At 40.9% G+C, this 24,310-nt stretch overlaps 1 protein-coding gene across 2 annotated transcripts in view; it reads left to right on the plus strand.

Annotated features, from left to right (window-relative positions):
- LOC127416945 (glutamine and serine-rich protein 1-like) overlaps positions 1 to 24,310 on the plus strand; it is a 40,510-nt gene that overhangs the window by 10,072 nt on the left and 6,128 nt on the right. Inside the window, exons 6-10 of one of the 2 annotated variants that reach the window (XM_051656549.1) lie at positions 1,506 to 1,622; positions 4,245 to 4,378; positions 14,531 to 14,751; positions 17,111 to 17,248; positions 17,328 to 17,425. In XM_051656549.1, coding sequence (XP_051512509.1) covers positions 1,506 to 1,622; positions 4,245 to 4,378; positions 14,531 to 14,751; positions 17,111 to 17,248; positions 17,328 to 17,425 — 708 coding nt within the window. Of the gene's footprint in view, positions 1 to 1,505; positions 1,623 to 4,244; positions 4,379 to 12,720; positions 13,978 to 14,530; positions 14,752 to 17,110; positions 17,249 to 17,327; positions 17,426 to 24,310 lie in introns of those variants that run through there. The other variant, XM_051656550.1, reaches the window with a different exon arrangement.

The following is a 24,310-nucleotide window of genomic DNA, read 5'->3' on the forward strand; positions in this document are numbered from 1 at the left end:
CTTGAAAGTTGCACTCATGCGGATCCAGCGCGAGCAGCAATCTCCTGACAGTTTAAACGGCCTGGATCACCTGCTTGGATTGTTAAAAGTTACAGGGAGCTGTTGAGAAGAGAGAGGGAGAATGAAACAGGCAAGCACTTTAACATTATGAGCTCAAATGGGTCTGCCGCTGCTCTGATATGCGGACCGTTTAAATGACCCCGGTCTATTGTAGTAACACGATGGCACGTAACAACAAAATGAACCGTGACTGGTCATTTACATGTCTCAGTCGCTTCACATGCGAGCAGGCGATTCTCAGCGCACTCAAGAAACAAATCGGCCTGAAGGGAAAATTTATCAGCCGATGCGATAATTAAAAAAGTCAGAATATTGGCTGATTTATCACCTCGGCGATATATCGGTGGACCACTAATTTCATTTATGCAAAAAAAACCTGAAAATAGCAAAAACAATTAGAAAATAAAGCAGCATTTCAATCCATATATTCAAGGAACAAAATAGTCATTTCTGGAGAAATTGGCACAAAATATGGAATGAAAATGGAAGTTAATATTACTTGCAGTATAGAGTTTGCAGACAAACTCTGTCGAGCTTCATGTTTGCTAATGTCAGTGGCAAAAACCTTATGTCTGAGAGTGAAAGCGTGTCAGGCAGTTCTGGGAGGTAATAGTAAACAATCATTTTGATGCAGGCTTTGGCATTTCGGAATAGCCAGAACAACCAGAATAACATGTTATGCGATGATACTGAAGATATTCTTTGAGCAAATTATGTATTGATATGGCGTGTTGAGGCTTAGTCAAATGACATTTTTGAAGCATATCTACAGTATATTTCTATATAAATTCTATGGGAATGTATTCTGTGAAATGTTTCCGTCATAGTTTATGTGCATATCATCTCAACGAATAAAAAGTGTATCCACCTCGATCGAGTAAGTCTTTTATTTGCATTTTGTAAACTTTATTTGAATCATCAAACATTTTTTTATGTGATATCCCAACATTCGCATAAAAATATGTGCATGGAAACCCAACTACTATTACTATTGCTCATACTTGGGGTTAGGGATTTGAACACCTTAGCAACCACATAGGAACGCCCTGTCAACCTCGCACAACACCGTAGCATCGTGGTGTCGACTTTTGCATGGGCTAGCACCACTCACATTTTCTTCGGTAAATGTTAAAATCTAGTTTCATAATTTTATTGCCTTTATTGTAGTTTTGGATTGCAATGCAGTTTCAAGCCAGTGATTATGTACTTTGTACGAGTTGTTCGAAATTACACACTGATGCCCTTATCAGCTTATTAAAATGATCAGTTATTAAATTGTTCCCATGACGTTTTTGAAGTATCAGATGAGGCTGGGCAATTAGTCCAAATATTTTCACCCACCTCCTGTCAACTATTACAGACATTAGGCAGACTGTGTTTCATCAGGCTCTGTCTCTATAAGCCTTTGATCTACTTTGTGCCCTGTTGTATGTTTGTGGGTGCAGATCACATTGAAAGCAGGGGTGGAACCACCAGCCATCTGGAAGGTTCAGAAAGCCCTGCTGCAGAAATTTGTACCAGAACTAAGAGATGGGAAGCGAGTGTTCTTTGCTACCAACAGTGTAAGTGCTAATACAGAACATGAATATATGTGGCAACAGTATGTGGTTTGAACTTCATCTAAGTTACAGTAATGAACAAACACAATCTGTTTTATCTAATAACATGCAAATTATTGTTTTGTTTTTTTATATATGAAATACATTCAAACATTCACAGTGAAGGTTGGGAAAAAGTATGTGAACCCCTAGGCTAATGATGTCAACAAAAGCTAATTAGAGTCAGGATTTGGCAAACATGGCATCCCACTAATGTAACGAGATTGGAGGTGTGGATTAGAACTAGGGCTGGGCGATAAAACAATCTCTGTTTGTTGTGATAAAAAAATCTGCAATATCGATGATAAGCTTTTGAGTCATTTTCGATATTTAGCCAGTGTTCTACATCTAGACGATCAGATGCATCTCGCAGTTCAGCTTTCTCGGACTGTATGAAGTTACTAACTTTAGCTTCCTTGCTAACGGTTAGGCTACGATGGTCTGGGTCCAGACCCCAGATTTATTCCATCCGGACTGCAAGACATTATGACGACGTTTGCGCCCTCTTATCGTCTCTAGTGAGCAGCACGGCAAAACAAAAGCTCTGATCTTTCTGCACTGTGTTCTTGAAAAAAATTCTCTAGCACCGAACGCGCTTCACTAATGCCCTGTCCCGCTCTGCACGTGTTGCCTCTTCCCCGCATGTGAGTAGACATGAGGAGCCGCAAGTTAACGTGTTTCCAAAGCGGCTTTTAGACCATAAAGTTTTTTCCTTCTAAATTTAGCTTAATCAGCCTGTTACGAGCCTTTAATAATAAACAAATAGATTTCTGTTCTAATTTTGTGGAAATGTATCCGATGTCATCATCTCTGGCATGGATGACAAGGAATTACTAGTTGGTAGCCAAGTCTTTCTTACTTCAATGAAAATATAAAAATGGTCCATTCAGACCAGAGGGAATTCTAAATTTTCTCTCAAGGGATACCCCTGAACCCCCATACAGTATCATTCCTCAGTCACAAGGGCTTCTATGCCCCCATACTTGGGTATCTGAATGTATAGAAATGTAAAAATATATAATTTATTCATACAAATACTGGACTGCTGTCATTATGCTTCAAAACGAACAGATGAACTTTTAACAGTCATATCCAACTGCACTCGATTGATAAACTCTTTAAAATGTTTAAATATTTAGGTAGAAGACCCCTCAGACCCCAGTGCTTTGGCTTTCTCTGAGCCCCCAATGCAGTTTTGTAGAGACTATTTTGACTGTTTAGCATTATTTGTTTTTTTTCTTCTTTGAATTAAAAGAAATGTGCAAATGTGAATATATATTGTGATAAATATCGATATCGAACGATTTGAAAAAGAAAATCGTGAAAATATAGTTGCCCATATCACCCAGCCGTAATTGGAGCTACTTCGATAAAAAAAAATCACTCAAACGTTTTGAGTTTGCTATTCACAAGAAGCATCTGCTGACGTGGACCATGCCTCACAAAAAAGAGATATCAGAAGACCTACGATCAAGAATTGTTGCTTTGCATGAAGCTGGAAAGGGTTACAAAGTTGTCTTGATGAGCTTAGATATTCATCTGTCCACAGTTAGACAAATTGTTTATAAATGGAGATTATTAGTACTGTGGCTACTCTCCCTAGAAGTGGCCTTCCAGCAAAGATGACTCAAAGGGCACACCGCAGAATACTCAGTGGGGTAAAAAAGAACCCTAGAGTGACAGATTAAGACTTGAAGGAATCATTGGAACTGGTTAACATCTCTGTTCATGAGTCTGCAATACTGAAAACATTAAATGGGCATGGACGGACACCACAAAGGGAAGCCGCTGCTTTCCAACAAAAACATTGCTGCTCCTGAAGTTTGCCAAAGACCACCTTGACACTCCACAATGCTACTGGGAAAAAAATTTGGTGGACTGATGAAACTAAAGTTGAATTGTTTGGAAGAACACACAGCACTACGTATGGCGTAAAAAGGGCACTGCACACCAGCGTGAAAACATCATCCCAATGGTGAAGTATGGTGGAGGGAGCATCATGATTTGGGGCTGCTTTGCTGCTTCAGGGCCTGGACCGCTTGCCATCAGAGGGAAAATGAATTCCCAAGTTTATCAAGATATCCTACAGTATAATGTCAGGATGGCTGTGCGCCAGCTGAAGCTCAGTAGAAGCTGGGTGATGCAGCAGGACAGTGACCCTAAACATCAAAGTAAATACACTAAAGAATGGCTTCAAAAAAAGAAAATCCAACTTTTGGAGTGGCCCAGTCAGAGCCCAGACCTTAACCCAATAGAGATACTGTGGATAGTGTGGAATGACCTCAAGAGAGCTGTTCACACCAGACATCCTAAGAATAGTATCGGCCAGTTATTAAATCCAATGGTTCACTTACTTTTTCCACAATACTGTGAATGCTTAATGGGATGTGTTCACTAAAGACATGAAAGATTATAATTGTTTGTGTGTTGTTCGCTTAAGCACGTTGTGTTTGACTATACTTGACTGATGAAGATGTGATCACATTTTATGACCAATTAATGCAGAAAACCAGCTATTTTCAAAGGGTTCACATACTTTTTCTTGCCACTTTATGTATTAAAGGTAGTGTCACATTCTTTTTACAGTATTTGGGGTACTTTGGCGATGCTAAGTCCATGTACAGGAGAGTACATGTCAAATTTCTTGACACCGTCAACAAGCGGGAATATGTTCGAGTCTGCAGCAGGAAACCAAGAAGCAAGATCATGCATTCACTGAGGTACAGACTTGTACACCTGTGTCACATTCTGGCTTCACTTTTGATGTCAGTTTTTTTTTTTTTTTTTTTTTTTTTTTTTTTTACTTATGGGGTCATTCACTATTTTTTCAACATCTCATACCAAGATTGATACATGTCGAGTTAAAAAGTCTCAGGAGACTATGGCTGGACAGTTATGACAGAAATCATTGAAAAAAAAAATCTTCATTTGACGATGTAAACGGGAACATTCATTTTGATTAACAGAATTTTGAATCCGGTGCAGAAGAACTCATTCTTTGGGTACGCTTCTTGTGAGTTGCAATGGAATTTAGTTTAGATGTAGTAGGGCTGTAAATCGGACGTTTCATCATGATACGATCTTATATCGATTCTCTTGGCTTGCGATCCGATATTTGCCAATACTTCAAAGTCTGCCGCCATACAATTTCGATTTGATTCGATTCAGGGCCCTGCGATCGATATTCTGATATTATATGCCTATTTTACACAATCAATTAAAAAATGTTTGCCCTCAAATGCAACCAAAATATAATTTGAATATTTTATTGAGCTCTCTGAAAAGTGCAAATTTAGTATCCACATTGGGACATCCACAACAAAATAAGGTACTTCAGATGTTGGAAAAAAATTATACAGATAATAATGTAACATCACACACAAGTGATCATCGCTTGTTTGATTATAGTTTATTTTTCAGTTTAATCCAATTCAAAATGCTTACATACCCATAACTTGTTTCCAACTATCCGTGCTATCTGCAGTTTTCTTGGCTACAACTTCCACAGTTGTAATGAAAAATTCTGTTACAGTTAACTGGGCTAAATGTTAGTAAGTGTGTTGATGTGTAAAGTCTTATAACTGATGCTAGTGCTGGGCAGCAGGTGATTTCTGTTTCCCTCATTAGTGCTGTTCAGAATGTCGGCGTTGTCAAGACGTTTCACATGATGGTTGAACTGCTCCATGGTACATTTAAATAGCAAATTCTCATGTAAAATTCAAACGGGTCGCATGCGTAACGATATCAATGGAAGCCTGAATTAATCGCGCATGTGAGCTGCTCTGTGTTTGTCACGAGAGCTCACATTTTAAGGAGTGCCCTGTTGATGTGCTCGCACTGATCCTGTCACTGGTCTGGAGCTCGCGTTTCGCGGGAAGCTCTGTTGATGCGCGTGCACTGATAGCAGAGCACAATTTGGCTTCACAGACCCTGTGCACGTACTTGTCCCACATGAAAAGCATATTTAGCGCTCGTAAAGTGAAATGAATGTAATAAGGTTGCTTTATCACCTGATGGAAATGCGTACGGATGTGGCTGACGTGAGTATTAAAATAAAGGTGCATCTTAAAAAAGTTCTATATCAACGTGATGCCATGCGAGAAGCAGACGTGTGATTGCGAGCTCTGCGCACTTTGCTAGTTTAAGTATTTTCATGTTATAATCCGGTGAGATTCGATACACCCAGTTACATACTTGCTTTTTGAGGTAAACATGGCAAAGAAAATCCTCAGGCTCTGGAGACATTAAAAGACACTTACGTGCTCAAGTTGAAACCTCTGGTGGGCCTGCGAGCCGGGGACTCTATTTGGACGGCACGTCGGGAGATGAAATCCAGCATCATCTGTCCAACATCTCGGTGATGCTGACGAAGGTTGTTGCTGACTTGGAGGATCTCGCTGTAATACATTGATCGATTACAGTGATGGAAACAAAATTCTCTGAGTTGATCACAAAAGTGACGGATGTTGAGAGACGAATCGATTATCTGGAGTCTTCGGAAAGGGAATTATCCGCTAATCCGCCCGTGTCCAAAACAGACTTGGAACACATTTTGGAAAAACTTGAATATTTCGAAAATATGAACTGAAGGAATAACATATGAATTGTTGGAATTCCTGAGCATGAAGAAGGCAGAAATATGGTGAAATTCCTTGACAAGCTCTTCCCGAGTCTGCTCGACATAAATGCCATAAACTGGAAATCAAGCAAGCTCACAGAGTCCAGGCTCGCAGATCTGCTGAGGGAGACAGGCCCCGATCAATTCTGGCAAAATATTTGAGATCATCCGATAAAGATCTCGTGTTGCACCAGGCGAGGAGCAAAGGAAAACTTTCTTGGAAGAATAACAATATTTTCTTGTTCCCTGACTTTGCGAATTCGGCGAGAGAAACTCGATCGGTTCAAGGAATGTTAGAAACTCATACATCAACGGAAGATCGCTTTTGCACTGATGTTCCTGGCCAAACTGAGAATAGACACCAAGGATGGCAGTAAAGTATTTATATGTCCAAAACTGGCAATCTCCTTCATAAATACATTGGAGTAAGCATTTGATGTTTCTTATATTAGTGGACTGACTCGCTGTACAGTGACTCGATTTTCTGAGGAAGCTAGGCACCATTTTTGTTTCTTTTTGCGTTGGCTCCGCCTAGCAGCTGGAGTTTGTTTTGTAGAATGACACTTCCTTCAAGAAACTTTTGCATTGACAGAAGATCGCATTACACTGAAGTTCCCGGCCAGATTGAGAATGGACACTTTGGATGACCGCAAAATATCTACATGCTCACATAAATGACGTCTTTTATAAAGTTGACAGACTGAGTAAGTCATGGTGTATTTTATTTTATTTTTTACGTGGCCTCCGAGTGAATTTGACTCGCTCAATACACACTTGATCATCCGAGGAACCAAGATGCCTATTTTGTTTCTTTTCATGCTGGTTCCGCCTAGTGGCTGGAGCTTGTTTTGTGGAATAACACTGCTTCGGGACAGTGTTGTGGATGAATCTGTTCGTTCTTTGTGCTTATGCCTCCTGTTGGCTGGAGTTTGTTTTTGTGGAGAATTTTTAAGGAACATTAGAATGATTTCGTCATCTGCTGCACTTATAACAGCCGGCTCACTGAACAATTGTTTGTCTGTCCGAGGAAACTGAGCGGCTTTATATCAGCTGGAAGTTGTTTTGTGGAGGAACACACCTTCAAGACAGTTCTGTGAATGAATCTACATGTTTTTTGTGTTTATTCTGCCTGTTGGCTGGGGTCTGTTTTACAAAGTATTTTCTGTTATGTAATTTTGCCTCACAAAAATTGTGCAGAGGCACCGGACTTGAGCAATCCGATGGCAAAGTTGCCGCGGGAACTCTCGCATGCATACATGGACTCTTTGAGTTTAGAGGGATTGATGCCAGTTGGCGCTGTCGTGCGCACATTTTTCTTTTTTCTGTTTGTTTTGTTCATGGGGAAGTTCGGGGTTTGATTGTTGCACTTATGGGTAATGTGGTCTGTATAATCTTGTTTTTGACATACAATTTTGTTTTATTTTTATTATATCAATATGTCAAATGTTAATATGAGTGGATTATCTCTCCACGTGGAATGTGAATGGGTTGGGGCACCCCATAAAATGAAGGAAGGTTATTTCTTTTCTTAAGTGTAAGAAATATGATATAGTGTTTCTTCAAGAAACGCATCTTTCCCCGCAGGAAGCAGAAAAATTTGGGAAGATATGGGGTGGACATGTTTTCTTTTTTTTTGTGGATTGCTCAATTGGAAACATCTCAGTCTCAGATCATGCCCTGTTGAGTTTAGAGATGTTGCCACATATGGAGAAAAAGAAATCATATAGCTGGTGCTTTAATGTATCCCTTTTGCAAAATACTGATTTCCAACAAATGTTAAAGACTGAAATCAATGTTTATATGGAGATCAACTGGTCCTCAGTATCCTCTGTGAGCATGGCTTGGGAGACACTTAAGGCTGTTCTTAAGGGTCAGATCATACAGTATGCCTCATTCACCAAAAAATCCAAAGCACAAGAACTCGTGGAGTTGGAAGAGAATATTAAAAGTGCCGAGGCAGAGCTGAAGCGCTGAATGTCGTCTGATGGTCTCAGAGAATTGACCCGATTGAAATACAGATATAATATTATTTTGTTGCGGAAAGTGGAGTTTTGGTTGTTCAGGGCAAGACAGTCATACTTTGAGTCAGGGGACAAAGCAGGGAAGTTTTTGGCTAGATATATAAAGCAGAAAGAGTCTTTTTCTACTATTCCCTCAGTGAAATCTGCTGGTGGTGAAATATTTACCTCAGCCATTGATATAATGCTTTTAAAGAATTCTATCTTGATCTCTATAGTTCCACGTCTTCGTATACTGATGAGGATATTAGAAAATTTGTGGAACCATAAGAACTACCTAAACTGACGAATGAGCAAAAAAACTCTCTTGATTCTGAGATAATCCTGGAGGAACTTGACGAGGTAATTAAGTCCTTACCTACTGGCAAGGCTCCGGGGCCAGATGGTTTTGCCGCAGAATTTTTTTGATCTTATGCTACAGAACTGGTTCCACTTTTGTTAGAAGTTTATACTGAATCATTAAAGAATGGAAAGCTTCCGCCAACCATGACACAAGCCCGGATCAGTCTGATTCTTAAAAAGGACAAAGATCCAAGCGAGTGTAAAAGTTACCGTCCAATTTTCCTGATCCATCTAGATGTAAAAATTTTGGCTAACCGATTAAATAAAGTTATGACATCACTTATACATATAGATCAGGTGGGGTTTATTCAGGGTCGTAGCTCCTCTGATAATATTAGGTGTTTCATCAATATCATGTGGTCAATGGCGAATGATCGGACTCCGGTCGCTGCCATCTCACTTGACGCCAAAAGGGCATTTGATATGGTAGAATGGGATTATCTTTTTAAGATTTTGGAAATGTATGGGTTCGGGAGTACGTTTATTGGTTGGATCAAGTTACTTTATAGACACCTTGTAGCAGCGGTACAAACAAATGGATTAATTTCAGATTATTTTACTCTGGATAGGGGCACTGTCAGGGTTGCCCTCTTTCCCCATTATTGTTCTGTCTTGCCCTGGAACCATTAGCAGCCGCGATAAGAAAGGAGGATGATTTTCCAGGGGTGATTGCGGGAGGTGTGGCGCATAAGCTTCTGCTTTATGCAGATGATATTTTATTATTTGTCTCTGACCCCACTAGATCTATGCCTTGCCTCCACAGAATTATTAATTCCTTTTCCAAGTTCTCAGGATACAAAGTCAACTGGTCTAAATCCGACGCTTTGGCTTTGACAGCGTAATGTCCAATAACGGCCTTCCAGCCAGGTGCCTTCCAGTGGCCCAAACAGGGCATTAAGAATTTGGGCATTTTATTCCCAACAAATTTATCTGATTTAGCCAGAGTTAATTTTGACCCTTTAATAAAACGGTTTTCAAGCGATGTAGACAGGTGGGCTTCATTACATTTATCGATGATTGGGAAGGTTAATGTTATTAAAATGAACTGTATTCCAAAATTTAACTACCTGCTACAGTCTCTCCTGGTAGATGTCCCCCTCTCTTATTTCAAGCAATTTGATAGCATAGCGAAGTCTTTCATTTGGAGTGGTAAGCGCCCCAGAATACATGAATTTCAATAAATTACATAGGCCGATTGACAAAGGTGGGCTAGGCCTACCCAAGATTTTGTTTTATTATTATGCATTCGGTCTCAGACATTTGGCTCATTGGTCGCTTCCACCTGAAAGAGCCCCTCCCTGGTTTTGCATTGAACAAGAACTTCTTGCCCCTATTTTGCCATTGCAAAGCCTTTCCATCAAACTAAATAGAGAAGTTAAATCACACCCCATTATTTCACATTTGCACTCAGTATGGACAAAAGTGTCCAGAGTGTTTAATTCAGATATTTATCTAAATGTTGCCTCGAGCCTATGGCTAAACCCCAAACTATGCATTAATAAGTCCCCTTTTTGTTGGTCAGAGTGGATTGCGAGGGCGGCTAATTCACTCGGTGATCTCTACGAGAGCGGTGTGATGAGATCCTTTGAAAATCTGGTTCAATATTTTGGGATCCTCAGATCTCAGTTTTTTAGGTATCTTCAGTTAAGCCATTTGCTCTGTACTATTTTTGGGAATAGCATACACCCCCCTAAAGCAGCAGATACTCTAGGAGAGGTGATTTCTGCTTTTGGAAAGGGCCATGAGGCATCAGTGTATTTACTCCTTATTAATTCAGAGTCTGGGGGGCGGAGTCTCAACCACTCTCAAGAGATTATGGGAGAAAGATTTAAACCTGGAACTGGAGGAGAGAGAATGGGCTAGGATTTTAAAAAACATAACTGCATCAAGAGATGCAAGGGTGCGCCTTACACAATTCAAGATTTTACATCGGTTCTATTGGATCCCCTCTAAATTGTATAGGCTTGGTCTTAAAGACACACCCACCTGCTGGCGATGCCAATCGGTGGATGGAGACATGGCCCATGTTTTTTTGGTGGTGCGCTGAGATTCAGGAATTTTGGTTGAAAGTACAGAGTGTTCTGTGTGACATGTTGGGCATTCGGATTTCGTTTTGCCCCAGGCTCTGTGTTTTGGGTGATGGGGCGGTCATCGACGTAGGTGACAAATACATAAACAATTGGGTCCTCACCAGTGCGATGATAGGCAGGCAGATTGTTTTAAGGGGTTGGAAGTCGGTGGGAGCACCCTCAATTCGGGAGTGGTGCGAGGAGATGGGAAGGGTGGCAGCCTTCGAAGAGGTAACATGTAGAAGGCTGGGGATATGGGATTCTTTTATTGGGAAATGGGATAGATATTTGATGTTTTTGGGGGGCTCTTGCAGTGGGTCTATGGAGAGAGAGGTATAGTTTTGAGTTGTATGTTTATTATAGGTGTATGTGTGTGTGTGTGTGTATATATATATATATATATATATATATATATATATAATGTGTGTATGTATGTATATGTGTATGTACGTATGTATGTGTGTGTGTGTATATGTATGTATATGTGTATGTATATATTTATATATATTTATTTATTTTATTCTCTGTATATGTGTGTACTTATGTAAGACCACTGGGATGTTCGTTTGGGGTCGGGTGGGGTTCTTGATTGGGGAGGGGAAGTAGTGGGAGTTAATGTTGAATCATTGTATATATGTTTTGTTTTTCTTTGTTTTGAAAATTAATAAAAATGTTAATCACTAGGCTTGGTCTTGAAGACACACCCACCTGCTGGCGATGCCAATCAGAGGATGGAGACATGGCCCATGTTTTTTGGTGGTGTGTTGAGATCCAGAAATTCTGGTCAAAGGTTCAGAATTTTGTGTCTGATGTGGTAGGCACTCGGGTTTCGTTTTGCCCCAGACTTTGTGTTCTGGGCAATGGGGCGGTCATTGATGTGGGGAATAGTCATATAGAGAATTGGGTTCTGACCTGTGTGATGATCGCCAGGCAGGTTATTTTGAGAAGTTGGAGGTCAGCTGGTGTGCCCCCATATCCGGAGAGGTTCACGGAGGTGGGGAGGGTGGTGGCTTATGAGGAGATGTCATCGGGAAGATGGGGTGGCTTGGATTTGTTTATCTGGATAGAGATATATATATACACACACATACATACACACACTACTGGTCAAAAGTTTTGAAACACTTGACTGAAATGTTTCACACGATCTTAAAAATCTTTTGATCTGAAGGCGTATGCTTAAATGTTTTAAATTTGTTTTGTAGACAAAAATATAATTGTGCCACCATATTAATTTATTTCATTATAAATCTAAAATGTAATAAAAAAAAAAAAAAAAAGGTTTTTGAAATTGATGACTTAAATAATTAAGAAAAGCAGCCAATAAGTGCCCAACATTGATGGGAACTCCTTCAATACTGTTTTAAAAAGCATCCCAGGGTGATACCTCAAGAAGTTGGTTGAGAAAATGTCAAGAGTACATGTCTGCAAATTCTAGGCAAAGGGTGACTTCTTTGAAGATGCTAAAATATAACACAGTTTTGATTTATTTTGGATTTCGTTTAGTCACAACATAATTCCCATAGTTCCATTTATGTTATTCCATAGTTTTGATGGCTTTACTATTATTCTAAAATGTGAAAAAAAATTTAATAAAGAATAAGTGTTTCAAAACTTTTGACCGGTTGTGTGTGTGTGTGTGTGTGTGTGTGTCTATATATATATATATATATATATATATATATATATATATATATATATATATATATATATTAGTTTATATATATATATAGTTTATATATATGTGTGTGTGTGTGTGTGTGTGTGTGTCTTTTTTTTTGTTGTTGTTGTTTTTTTAATATATTTATTTATGTTTGACCACAGGGTTGTTTTTTGGGGGGGGCTGGGTTGGGGAGGGGGGGTTGTGGGGATGAAATGTTGTTTATTTATATATATATGTAAAACAGGGAATACAGAAGTGGGCTGAGAACACAGCCCTGTGGGGCTCCAGTGTTGAGGGTCAGTGATGAGGAGATGTTGCTGCCCATTCTAACCACCTGGCGTCTGCTTGACAGGAAGTCCAGGATCCAGCTGCACAGTGAGCTGTTTAAGCCAAGAGCCCGGAGTTTCTCATCAAGCTTGGAGGGCACTATGGTGTTGAATGCTGAGCTGTACCTCAGCACTGGAGCCCCACAGGGCTGTGTTCTCAGCCCACTCCTGTATTCCCTGTACACACATGACTGTGTGGCAACACATAGCTCCAATGCATCATGAAGTTTGCTGATGATACGACGGTGGTAGGTCTGATCACTGACAATGATGAAACAGCCTACAGAGAGGAGGTGCACACTCTGACACACTGGTGTCAGGAGCACAACCTCTCCCTCAACGTCAGTAAGACAAAGGAGCTTGTGGTGGACTTCAGAAGAAAAGACAGAGAACACAGTCCCATCACCATCAATGGAGCACCAGTGGAGAGAGTCAGCAGCTTCAAGTTCCTGGGTGTCCACATCACTGAGGAACTCACATGGTCTGTCCACACTGAGGCCGTTGTGAAGAAGGCTCATCAGCACCTCTTCTTCCTGAGATGGCTGAGGAAGTTTGGAATGAACCGCCACATCCTCACACGGTTCTACACTTGCACTGTAGAGAGCATCCTGACTGGCTGTATCTCCGCCTGGTACGGCAATAGCACCGCCCACAACCGCAAAGCACTGCAAATGGTGGTGCGAACTGCCAGACACATCATCGGAGGTGAGCTTCCTTCCCTCCAGGAAATATATACCAGGCGGTGTGTGAAAAAAGCTCAGAGGATCATCAGAGACTCCAGCCACCCGGGCCATGGGCTGTTCTCACTGCTACCATCAGGCAGGTGGTATCACAGCATCAGGACCCGCAACAGCCGACTTCATGACAGCTTCTTCCCCCAAGCAATCAGACTTTTGAACTCTTGATCTCCCACGATCAATATACATCAGCACTGCACTTTATTACTCTTATTATCTCACACTGGACTGTCTTATTTATATCTCTCTTAACAACACACTGGCAACTGACTATCAGCCGACAGCCTGAATGTCAATACAGTACAATACAACCTACTGTACATTCTATATATACTTTTTTTTTTTATTGAATAATGTGTATCTATATTGTGTGTATTGTATACTGTACAGTGTATGTTGTTATTTGTATATTGTGTTGTGTGTAATTATGTGTATAACAGATGTTTAAATTGTGTTGTGTTAATCTGATGTTTATTGTAAATTGGTATATGTCTCATCATTGTCACGCACCCAAGACTTTCACCCACTGTTGCACTTGTGTATATGGTTGTGTGACAATAAAAGTGATTTGATGTTTTGCATCTTGTTATTTTATGATTTAAAAAAAATGTTAATTACAAAAAAACAAAAGTTCTATATCTATATTACGTGTTGTATTGATAACATTGGATCGTTGATTATTGGATCAATGCATCGATCCAGATCGATGGATCGTTACACCCCTAAGATGTAAGAGCAAATATATAAATGGACAACAAAAACAACAGCTCAGAAGAGTTTGCAGTACTGTTCTCTTCACTGTCAAGCTGAGACACAGGCCACTATTGTGCAATCCCACTCAGCCAAATATTTTTCCATGGAACTTCATTCTCATGCCAGACACTCTTTAATCTAATATGAACAATCAACTTGCAGTAAACTTCATACTCAATATTCTGGTTTTACAAAGAGTAATAATGTCAGTTAAATTCATATTTATTTGTATTGCACTTTTCAAAATACAAATCTGTCCAATGAACCTTAATAGAATAGGTCCTTACAATGAATCAGATTTTTTTTTTTTATATATTATTTTTTTGTATTTGTTTCAAATACACAGAGGCTTCCAGGCTAAAGCTCTTCTAGCCCAACGATTCACTGCTGTGACAGTATCAGATTCTCCCACACAGAAAACAACACAACAGAAAGCTCTATCTAAACCCAGACCCAAGCAGCCGAAAGCCAAGGCAGAACCTCCGCCCAAAAAGAGAAAGAAATGGAAAGAGGAGTTTAGGACATCTCCCTCTGACTCTTCACCAGAGGCTGTGAGTGAGGATGATGGTGAGACATTTTACAGCTGTCAGAGAGTGACTCAGGCCTGCTAACACCTGCCCTTTTGATATTTTCCCATGGATTGCTTGTACATGCTTAGCATATTGATATATTTTTCAGATGCTGGAGATGACAGATATTTAGTGTTCAAATATGCAGAGTTTGCAACAATTAAGCACAGAAATTGGTTGTGGGATATCTTACACAGTCATTTCTTTGGTCAGTTCTTTAGCCTTCTAGAATTTTCATGTGTATAAAGTAGAGGTCGACCGATAGTAGATTTTGGTTGATATGATAACTAAGTTGCCCTTAGAACACTTGACTATCAAATTTTACAATTACAAATATGCATTGAAGTGAGGATAAAAATATGGATGAATATTGTCAATGAAAGATTTAGTGACTGCAAATCCCTTGGTGATTGTTTTTATTTCACCGCTAGAGGCCGCCATTTTATATAATCGCAATGATTTTGCTGACGACATAAAATTAAGCAATATTGTGAATATTGCAGTGATTTTAATGCAATTTGTATTTTGCCATTAACTTTCTTAAAGAGCACATCTAGTAGACTAATTTCATGATCCTTTAGGGCTGCACAATTAATAAAAATAACATAAAAATGGCGATACGGTCATATGTGATTATTAAACCGCAAAAGGCTGCTATTATAGACAGATAAACATGGTCTGTGTGTGCTTCAGAATAAACCAGTGATGCCCTGGGGCTAGTAATACTTCAGCGCTCTCAGAGCAGTTCATATGTATTGTAAAATCAAAGTATTGCAGGTTCAAGCATTCACACCATTCCAAACATTAGTAACCGCTATAAGTCATTACACAATTCTCAAACACAGTATAGCAGAAAAGGTGGAGATGACAAAGTTTCACGAGCGGAATATTGTCAAATACACAGCACTTCAAGTGACAAAATGAAAGCTCAAGTAACAGTAATATATTACTTGTGTATAAAACAAAACTAATCCTAAAAATAATAATGATAATTCAGTATTATATTATAATAATAAAATTGACTGGGTCGCACAGTAATAATTATGCATTATGCAGTATTCAACTGGGTTTCAAAAATGAGTGAGGTTTTGTACACCTTGTTTTTGTAAAAATATATGAAGGTAAATAATGCTTTCTATAAACCTACTTTGTATCATTGTATATGGAATATAAATATAAAAGTGCGCATCAATGAAAATGATTAGATCTAATTCTCCCTTGTGTTCATTTTGTGAAAAACTGGGGAAACACATCTATTATTTTTAAATAGATTTTTTAATCAATGTCTTTTAATAAAATTAATCTACAGTGGCTCTTTGGATGAAATGATGGTTACTCTTATTTAAAATAAAATCATTTTTGAGCCATTTCAGAGCAAATACATAATTATATATATTGAATATCATCAATCGGCTGAAAATAGCGAGATATAATTGTTGTTACCATATCACCCAGCCCTACCGCTATTATACAGTAGAAGCAAGCCATTCTAAAAAATAAAATAAACTATTGTCATAGATATTTGCCGATAAACAATAGTTCCAAAAAGCAACTATCGGCACCACTTAATCGGCAAAACTGATATATCGGTCTACCTCTATTATGAAGGATGTTTTGTTAAAATATTCAGTTAAATTATTACAAATATTCTGTTTTGGGGTCCTGGGGACGATTGCACCAGCTATAAGTAAGATACAGCTTAGCCTAGTTGTGGCATAAATGGCACTAAATCACAATTTGCAAACAAGGTTTTTAGCATCAACCATAGCAACAAACGGACATTCATGGCTTTTTAACACTTCTCTGTACAAATTTAAGGCTACTTATTGGATCAATACAGGTAAACGGCATATTCTGCAACTACGCATTACTTTACGGAGAGCTTACGACCTACTAGTTAAGTCTTGCCTTAAGACCAGGTGGTGCAACCAAATTAAGCACTGATTTAGTTACAAACTAACTAGTAGTTACTAAGCCCTTAGTGTGAACTTTACATCCCAACTTACGTGAGAACTTACGCACAGCTGTTGCAATGCTACCAAGATCACCCTGCTAGGGTTTATTTTGTGATCATGGCTGGCTGACTGTACGACAGGTCTTTTTTAAAAACTGTATACTGACACCTGTTGATGTAGATGCAGCATCACACATAAGCAAATGTTTTTCAGTTAAGATGCCATACAGTCTAGTTGTCTCATATTTTGAGGCTTATTTGTCTCCCATTCTTAATTTATTAAACTGAAAGTGTCTGATTTGTATTTGTCCATCTATTAATTGATCTGTTGGTCGATTTTGTTGCTATTGTCACACTCTCATCCTTTTGTCCAATTCCATCTGTCCCTATCTCTCATTTTCAGAATTTACACCTCCGGTTCCGTTCGCAGCCCGCTTCCTGAACACCAGAACAATGAAGGAGACTTTTAAGAGCTTTGTAGAACTGCTGATCAGTGTAGCCCTGGACGAAGATGTCATGAATGCACTAGAGAGAGAAAACGGTGAGAAATATAGGATGAAAATGTCTGCTCTGTAACAGGATTGTCACATAAGGAAGCTGACCCGTCTGATTTTATGCAGATGAGCTGCTGCTTCCTCACATGAAGAGGGTTGATGGAATGATCAGGGACAACAGGCGGAGACTGCTGCCAAAACTGTGCATGGGTCAGATCTTCAAAGTGAGTCCATGAGTCATCGTTTTCCATTTCGCATACAGTATAACAGACCGTATATTGCAGTCAAGGTAACTCCTTTATGTGAACACGTGAATCAGAAAAAGATTTTAACTGAGCTCAGTTTAAAGGCCCCTGCTCACTTCCTATGAAATTGAAGACTGAATGGGTGTGGCATTATTTAGAACAAAATCTGGCTAAAAAGGTGTTTTTGAGTTCGTTTCGGTGATTCGTAACCGGACGTGGTTAATCACTTGACCATCGGGACTAACTGCTGAGTTCATAGTTCCAGCAACAGAAAAGCACATCAAAACTGTTAGAAAAAAATATTTCTGTTGCCGAAGTGGGGTCTTGTATTCTCGTCAAGTGACCAATGAGCTTTTACTGAAGAACTAAGATGACAAGCTGATCTGAACGTTCCATCGCACTCAGCTGCATGTCATCACAAATGCTGATCTTAATCTGTAGTGATTCTGTCACAAAGCATTTTTTCCTGCCTTTTTTTCCTACACTAAAATGACATCAGAAAGCTGAGCCACAACATTCTGTTTATGTTGAACGTAATTTCTTTACTCACTGGAAGCTGCATATGAACATACGTGTTCTTCATCAAGCCTCGATGGGATAAGAGTTACTCCATAAATCACATCCTAAGTGCATTTTCACACCTGGCTTGTTTGGAGCATTTGTTTCACAACCTGATCTGTTTTCTCCCTTGGTTCGGTTCGTATAGGCATAGATGAACATGGCAATCACACTCGGATCCACACTAAAACAGTCTGTCCGAGAACACCTGGATGGAGAATAAATGTGTAGGTCAGCTCATCACTGTAACTCATCATCTAAACGTGGATTTAGAGCAAGATGGCGGCGCGTGCACAACGCAGAGGCTCAGCATCTCTCCAGTTTTTGCAAATTAGTTATTATTTACCTAGTTATTTTCAGCTCAGTTGTTCGTCACAACTTTGCATTAACTTCATACAGCCGTCACACACTATTGGACATGAAACTTCACTGCACAAACACCGCAGTGGATATGACATTAGACCTCCATCTGCTACCTCCAGATTTACTCCGGTCCCCGGACTCGAGTAAGCCAGCCAGTCCGACAGGAAGTGCCCATCGCCGGCGCCGCGAGTGTAAACAAAGACTGGGTAAGCGGGGCGGCCTGTGGGCTAACTTAAAGCTCAACCCACATCGCCCAGCGCTACCGAGCATCTTCCTCGCTAATATACGGTCTCTGGCAAATAAGATCGACGAACTACGGCTCCGGATTACTCAGCGAATGTTTTTGGACTGCAACGTTATGGTTTTCACGGAAACTTGGCTTAATAGCACCATTCCAACCAGCGCGATTGAGCTAGAGGGGCGCAATATCTATAGAGCCGACAGAACGACTGTGGACTCAGGTAAAAGCAAAGGTGGGGGTGTTTGCATCTATGTAAACAGAACTTGGTGCACCGATGCTGTTATTACCAAATCCCACTGTTCTGCTGATATTGAGTACCTCTTTATCAAGTGCAGACACTTTTACCTGCCCCGTGAATTTACATCTACCATAATCGCTGCAGTATATGTACCCCCGGATGCTAATGCTAAGCTAGCCATGAAGGAACTCACTCTTGTTGTTAGTAAACTACAAACGACACATCTGGACGGAGCTTTTATCATTGCTGGGGATTTCAATCACGCCAGTTTGAGGACAGCACTCCCCAGATTTTATCAAAACATTTCTTGCCCTACAAGAGGAGACAACACTCTTGATCATGTTTATACAAACATCTCTGATGCCTGCAAAGCCACCCCCCTCCCCCATGTTGGACAATCTGATCACTTATCCCTGTTCCTACTCCCCAAATACATCCCCATCATCAAACGTGTGAAACCCACAGAGAGGAATGTAAAAGTGTGGCTGGAAGGAGCAGACTCATCATTACAGCATGAGTTCCAGAACACAGACTGGAATGCGTTTGCTTCTCAGGCCAACCTGGACTCACACACGGACATTAATACCTACACAAATTCTGTTCTGCAACACATCAACAGTTGTGTCAACATGGTAACCACCCATAAAACAATTAAAACATACCCCAATCAGAAACCCTGGATGAACAAGGCAGTCTGACTCCTGCTGAAGGCACGTGATGCTGCTTTCACAGCTGGCAACCGGGAAGCCTACAATTTATCCAGGGCCAATCTGAAGAGGGGAATTAAAGCAGCCAAACACAATTACAAACTGCGGATTGTGGACAAATTTAAGAACAATGACCCCCAAACAAGTAATGCCACCCTCCCAGACGAACTGAACACCTTTTATGCTCGCTTTGATCGTGGAAATACTCCCACCTGATGATCTGCCGCTCACATTTTCCACCAATGACGTGTGCTCCACCCTTAGCAGAGTGAATGCACATAAAGCTACTGGCCCTGATGGCATCCCTGGCCGAGTGCTCAGGGCCTGTGCAGAACAGCTGGCAGATGTCTTCACCAACATTTTCAACCTCTCCTTCACCCAGGCCATTGTCCCCACCTGCTTCAAAACAGCCACCATTGTACCAGTACCAAAACATGCTGCTGCGGCCCTCAACGACTTCCGCCCCATTACTCTTACTCCCATCATCGCTAAGTGTTTTGAGAGGCTGGTCCTCTCCCACCTGAAAACATGCCTGCCCCAAACACTGGACCCATATCAGTTTGCCTACAAACCCAACAGTTCAACTGAGGATACCATCGCCTCAGCTCTTCACTCCACCCTGACTCATTTGGACAAAAACAACACATATGTCAGGATGCTATTCATTGATTTCAGTTCTGCCTTCAATACTGTGATCCCATCTAAGCTGATCTCCAAGCTCACTGATCTTGGTATCAGCCCCTCCCTCTGCAACTGGACCTTGGACTTTCTCACTAACAGACCATAGTCTGTTAGGATCAGCAATCACAACTCCTCCACCCTCACTTTGAACACTGGTGCACCACAGGGCTGTGTGCTGAGTCCAATCCTCTACTCCCTCTTCACCCACGACTGCATACCTGAGCATGGCTCCAACTCCATAATCAAGTTTGCTGATGACACCACGGTGGTAGGCCTGATCAGCGGCGATGATGAGACAGCCTACAGGGAAGAGGTACAGCACCTGGCAGTGTGGTGTGCCAACAACAATCTCACACTCAACACCCAGAAAACCAAGGAGCTGATTGTGGACTACCAGCGGACTAGGAAGGGCCACACATACACTCCCATCTGCATTGATGGGGACGAAGTGGAGCGTGTGACTAGCTTCAAGTTCCTGGGTGTCCACATCTCTGAAGCTCTTTCCTGGACCTACAACACCTCCACTCTGATCGAAAAGGTGCAACAGCACCTTTACTTCCTTAGGATGCTAAGGAAAGCTCATCTGTCCCCCCACATCCTGCTGAACTTTTACCGCTGCACTATTGAAAGTATATTAACAAACTGCATCACAGTGTGGTATGGCAACTGCACTGTCTCAGACCAGAAGACCCTCCAGCGGGTGGTGAAAACTGCCCAATACATCACTGGTGTTCAGCTACCCTCCATCAAAGACATTCACCACAGATGCTGCCTAATGAGGGTGAGAAGCATTATCAAAGACACCTCTCACCCCAACCATGGTCTGTTTACTCCTCTCCCATCTGGGAGACGCTATAGGAGTCTTCGCTGTTGCACCAGCAGACTCAGGAACAGTTTCTTTCCCTCAGCTGTCAGCCTACTGAACTCTAAACTCAGGTGCTGAACACTACATCCCACTCAGACTACATATTTTTTTGCACATTCCCTTGCACATTTCTTTGCACATAATTTCTACCTCTTGATGCCACTTGCACTGTTATGGTCACCGGCCATATATATATATTTACATATTTATACCTCATTCTGTACAATGCACCTTCAGTGTTTATACTTCTTCATTTGCACCTTTGTACTGTATTCATAGACATTTGCATTGAGCTGGTCTCTGCTTCTCTACCTCATAACTTTGCACTCCATAAAAATCTTTATTGTATATACTATATATACAGTGCATCCAGAAAGTAATCACAGCGCTTCACTTTTTCCACATTTTGTTATGTTACAGCCTTATTCCAAAATGGATTAAATTCATTATTTTCCTCAAAATAATACCCCATAATGACAATGTGAAAGAAGTTTGTTTGAAATCTTTGCAAATTTAATAAAAATAAAAAACAAAAAAAAAATCACATGTACATAAGTATTCACAGCCTTTGCTCAACACTTTGTTGAAGCACCTTTGGCACCAATTACAGCCTCAAGTCTTTTTGAGTATGATGCTACAAGCTTGGCACACCTATTTTTGGGCTCCATCAGGTTGGATGGGGAGCGTCGGTGCACAGCCATTTTCAGATCTCTCCAGAGATGTTCAATCAGGTTCAAGTCTGGGCTCTGGCTGGGCCACTCAAGGACATTCACAGAGTTGTCCCGTAGCCACTCCTTTGTTATCTTGGCTGTGTGCCTAGGGTCATTGTCCTGGTGGAAGATGAACCTTCGCCCCAGTCTGAGGTCCAGAGCGCTCTGGTGCAGGTTTTCATCAAGGATGTCTCTGTACATTGCTGCATTCATCTTACCCTCGATCCTGACTAGTCTCCCAGTTCCTGCCGCTGAAAAACATCCCCACAGCATGATGCTGCCACCACCATGTTTCACTGTAGGGATGGTATTGCCCAGGTGATGAGCGGTGCCTGGTTTCCTCCAGACATGATGCTTGCCATTCAGGCCAAAGAGTTCAATCTTTGTTTCTCATGGTCTGAGAGTCCTTCAGGTGCATTTTGGCAAACACCAGGCGGGCTGTCATGTGCCTTTTACTGAGGAGTGGCTTTCGTCTGGCCACTCTACCATACAGGCCTGATAGGTGGAGTGCTGCAGAGATGGTTGTTCTTCTGAAAGGTTCTCCTCTCTCCACAGAGAAACGCTGGAGCTCTGTCAGAGTGACCATTGGGTTCTTGGTCACCTCCCAGACTAAGGCCCTTCTCCCCCAATCGCTCAGTTTGGCCAGGTGGCCAGCTCTAGGAAGTGTCCTGGTGGTTCCAAACTTCTTCCATTTACGGATGATGGGGGCCATTGTGCTCATTGGGACCTTCAATGCTGCAGAATTTTTTCTGTACCCTTCCCCAGATCTGTGCCTCGATACAATCCTGTCTCGGAGGTCTACAGACAATTCCTTGGACTTCATGGCTTGTTTTGTGCTCTGACATGCACTGTTAACTGTGGGACCTTATATAGACCTGAGCTCAATTTTGAGTGTCATGGCAAAGGCTGTGAATACTTATGTACAGTGGTGTGAAAAAGTGTTTGCCCCCTTCCTGATTTCTTATTTTTTTGCATGTTTGTCACACTTAAATGGTTCAGATCATCAGACAAGTTTAAATATTAGTCAAAGATAACACAAGTAAACACAAAATGCAGTTTTTAAATGAAGGTTGTTATTATTAAGGGAAAACAAAATCCAAACCTACATGGCCCTGTGTGAAAAAGTGTTTGCCCCACCTGTTAAAACATAACTGTGGTTTATCACACCTGAGTTCAATTTCTCTAGCCACACCCAGGCCTGATTACTGCCACATCTGTTCTCAATCAAGAAACCACTTAAATAGGACCTGCCTGACAAAGTGAAGTAGACCAAAAGATCTTCAAAAGCTAGACATCATGCCGAGATCCAAAGAAATTCAGGAACAAATGAGAAAGAAAGTAATTGAGATCTATCAGTCTGGAAAAGGTTATAAAGCCATTTCTAAAGCTTTGGGACTCCAGAGAACCACAGTGAGAGCCATTATCCACAAATGGCGAAAACATAGAACAGTGGTGAACCTTCCCAGGAGTGGCCGGCTGACCAAAATTACCCCAAGAGCGCAGCGACAACTCATCCAAGAGGCCACAAAAGACCCCACAACAACATCCAAAGAACTGCAGGCCTCACTTGCCTCAGTTAAGGTCAGTGTTCATGACTCCACCATAAGAAAGAGACTGGGCAAAAATGGCCTGCATGGCAGAGTTCCAAGACGAAAACCACTGCTGAGCAAAAAGAACATTAAGGCTCGTCTCATTTTTGCCAGAAAACATCTTGATGATCCCCAAGACTTTTGGGAAAATACTCTGTGGACTGACGAGACAAAAGTTGAACTTTTTGGAAGGTGTGCGTCCCATTACATCTGGCTTAAAAGTAACACCGCATTTCAGAAAAAGAACATCATACCAACAGTAAAATATGGTGGTGGTAGTATGATGGTCTGGGGCTGTTTTGCTGCTTCAGGACCTGGAAGACTTGCTGTGATAAATGGAACCATGAATTCTGCTGTCTACCAAAAAATCCTGAAGGAGAATGTCCGGCCATCTGTTCGTGACCTCAAGCTGAAGCGAACTTGGGTTCTGCAGCAGGACAATGATCCAAAACATACCAGCAAGTCCACCTCTGAATGGCTGAAGAAAAACAAAATGAAGACTTTGGAGTGGCCTAGTCAAAGTCCTGACCTGAATCCTATTGAGATGCTGTGGCATGACCTTAAAAAGGCACTTCATGCTCGAAAACCCTCCAATGTGGCTGAATTACAACAATTCTGCAAAGATGAGTGGGCCAAAATTCCTCCACAGTGCTGTAAAAGACTCATTGCAAGTTATCGCAAACGCTTGATTGCAGTTGTTGCTGCTAAGGGTAGCCCAACCAGTTATTAGGTTTAGGGGGCAATCACTTTTTCACACAGGGCCATATAGGTTTGGATTTTGTTTTCCCTTAATAATAACAACCTTCATTTAAAAACTGCATTTTGTGTTTACTTGTGTTATCTTTGACTAATATTTAAACTTGTTTGATGATCTGAAACATTTAAGTGTGACAAACATGCAAAAAAATAAGA

Source organism: Myxocyprinus asiaticus, chromosome 26, assembly GCF_019703515.2.
Source record: "Myxocyprinus asiaticus isolate MX2 ecotype Aquarium Trade chromosome 26, UBuf_Myxa_2, whole genome shotgun sequence".
NCBI lineage: Eukaryota > Metazoa > Chordata > Actinopteri > Cypriniformes > Catostomidae > Myxocyprinus > Myxocyprinus asiaticus.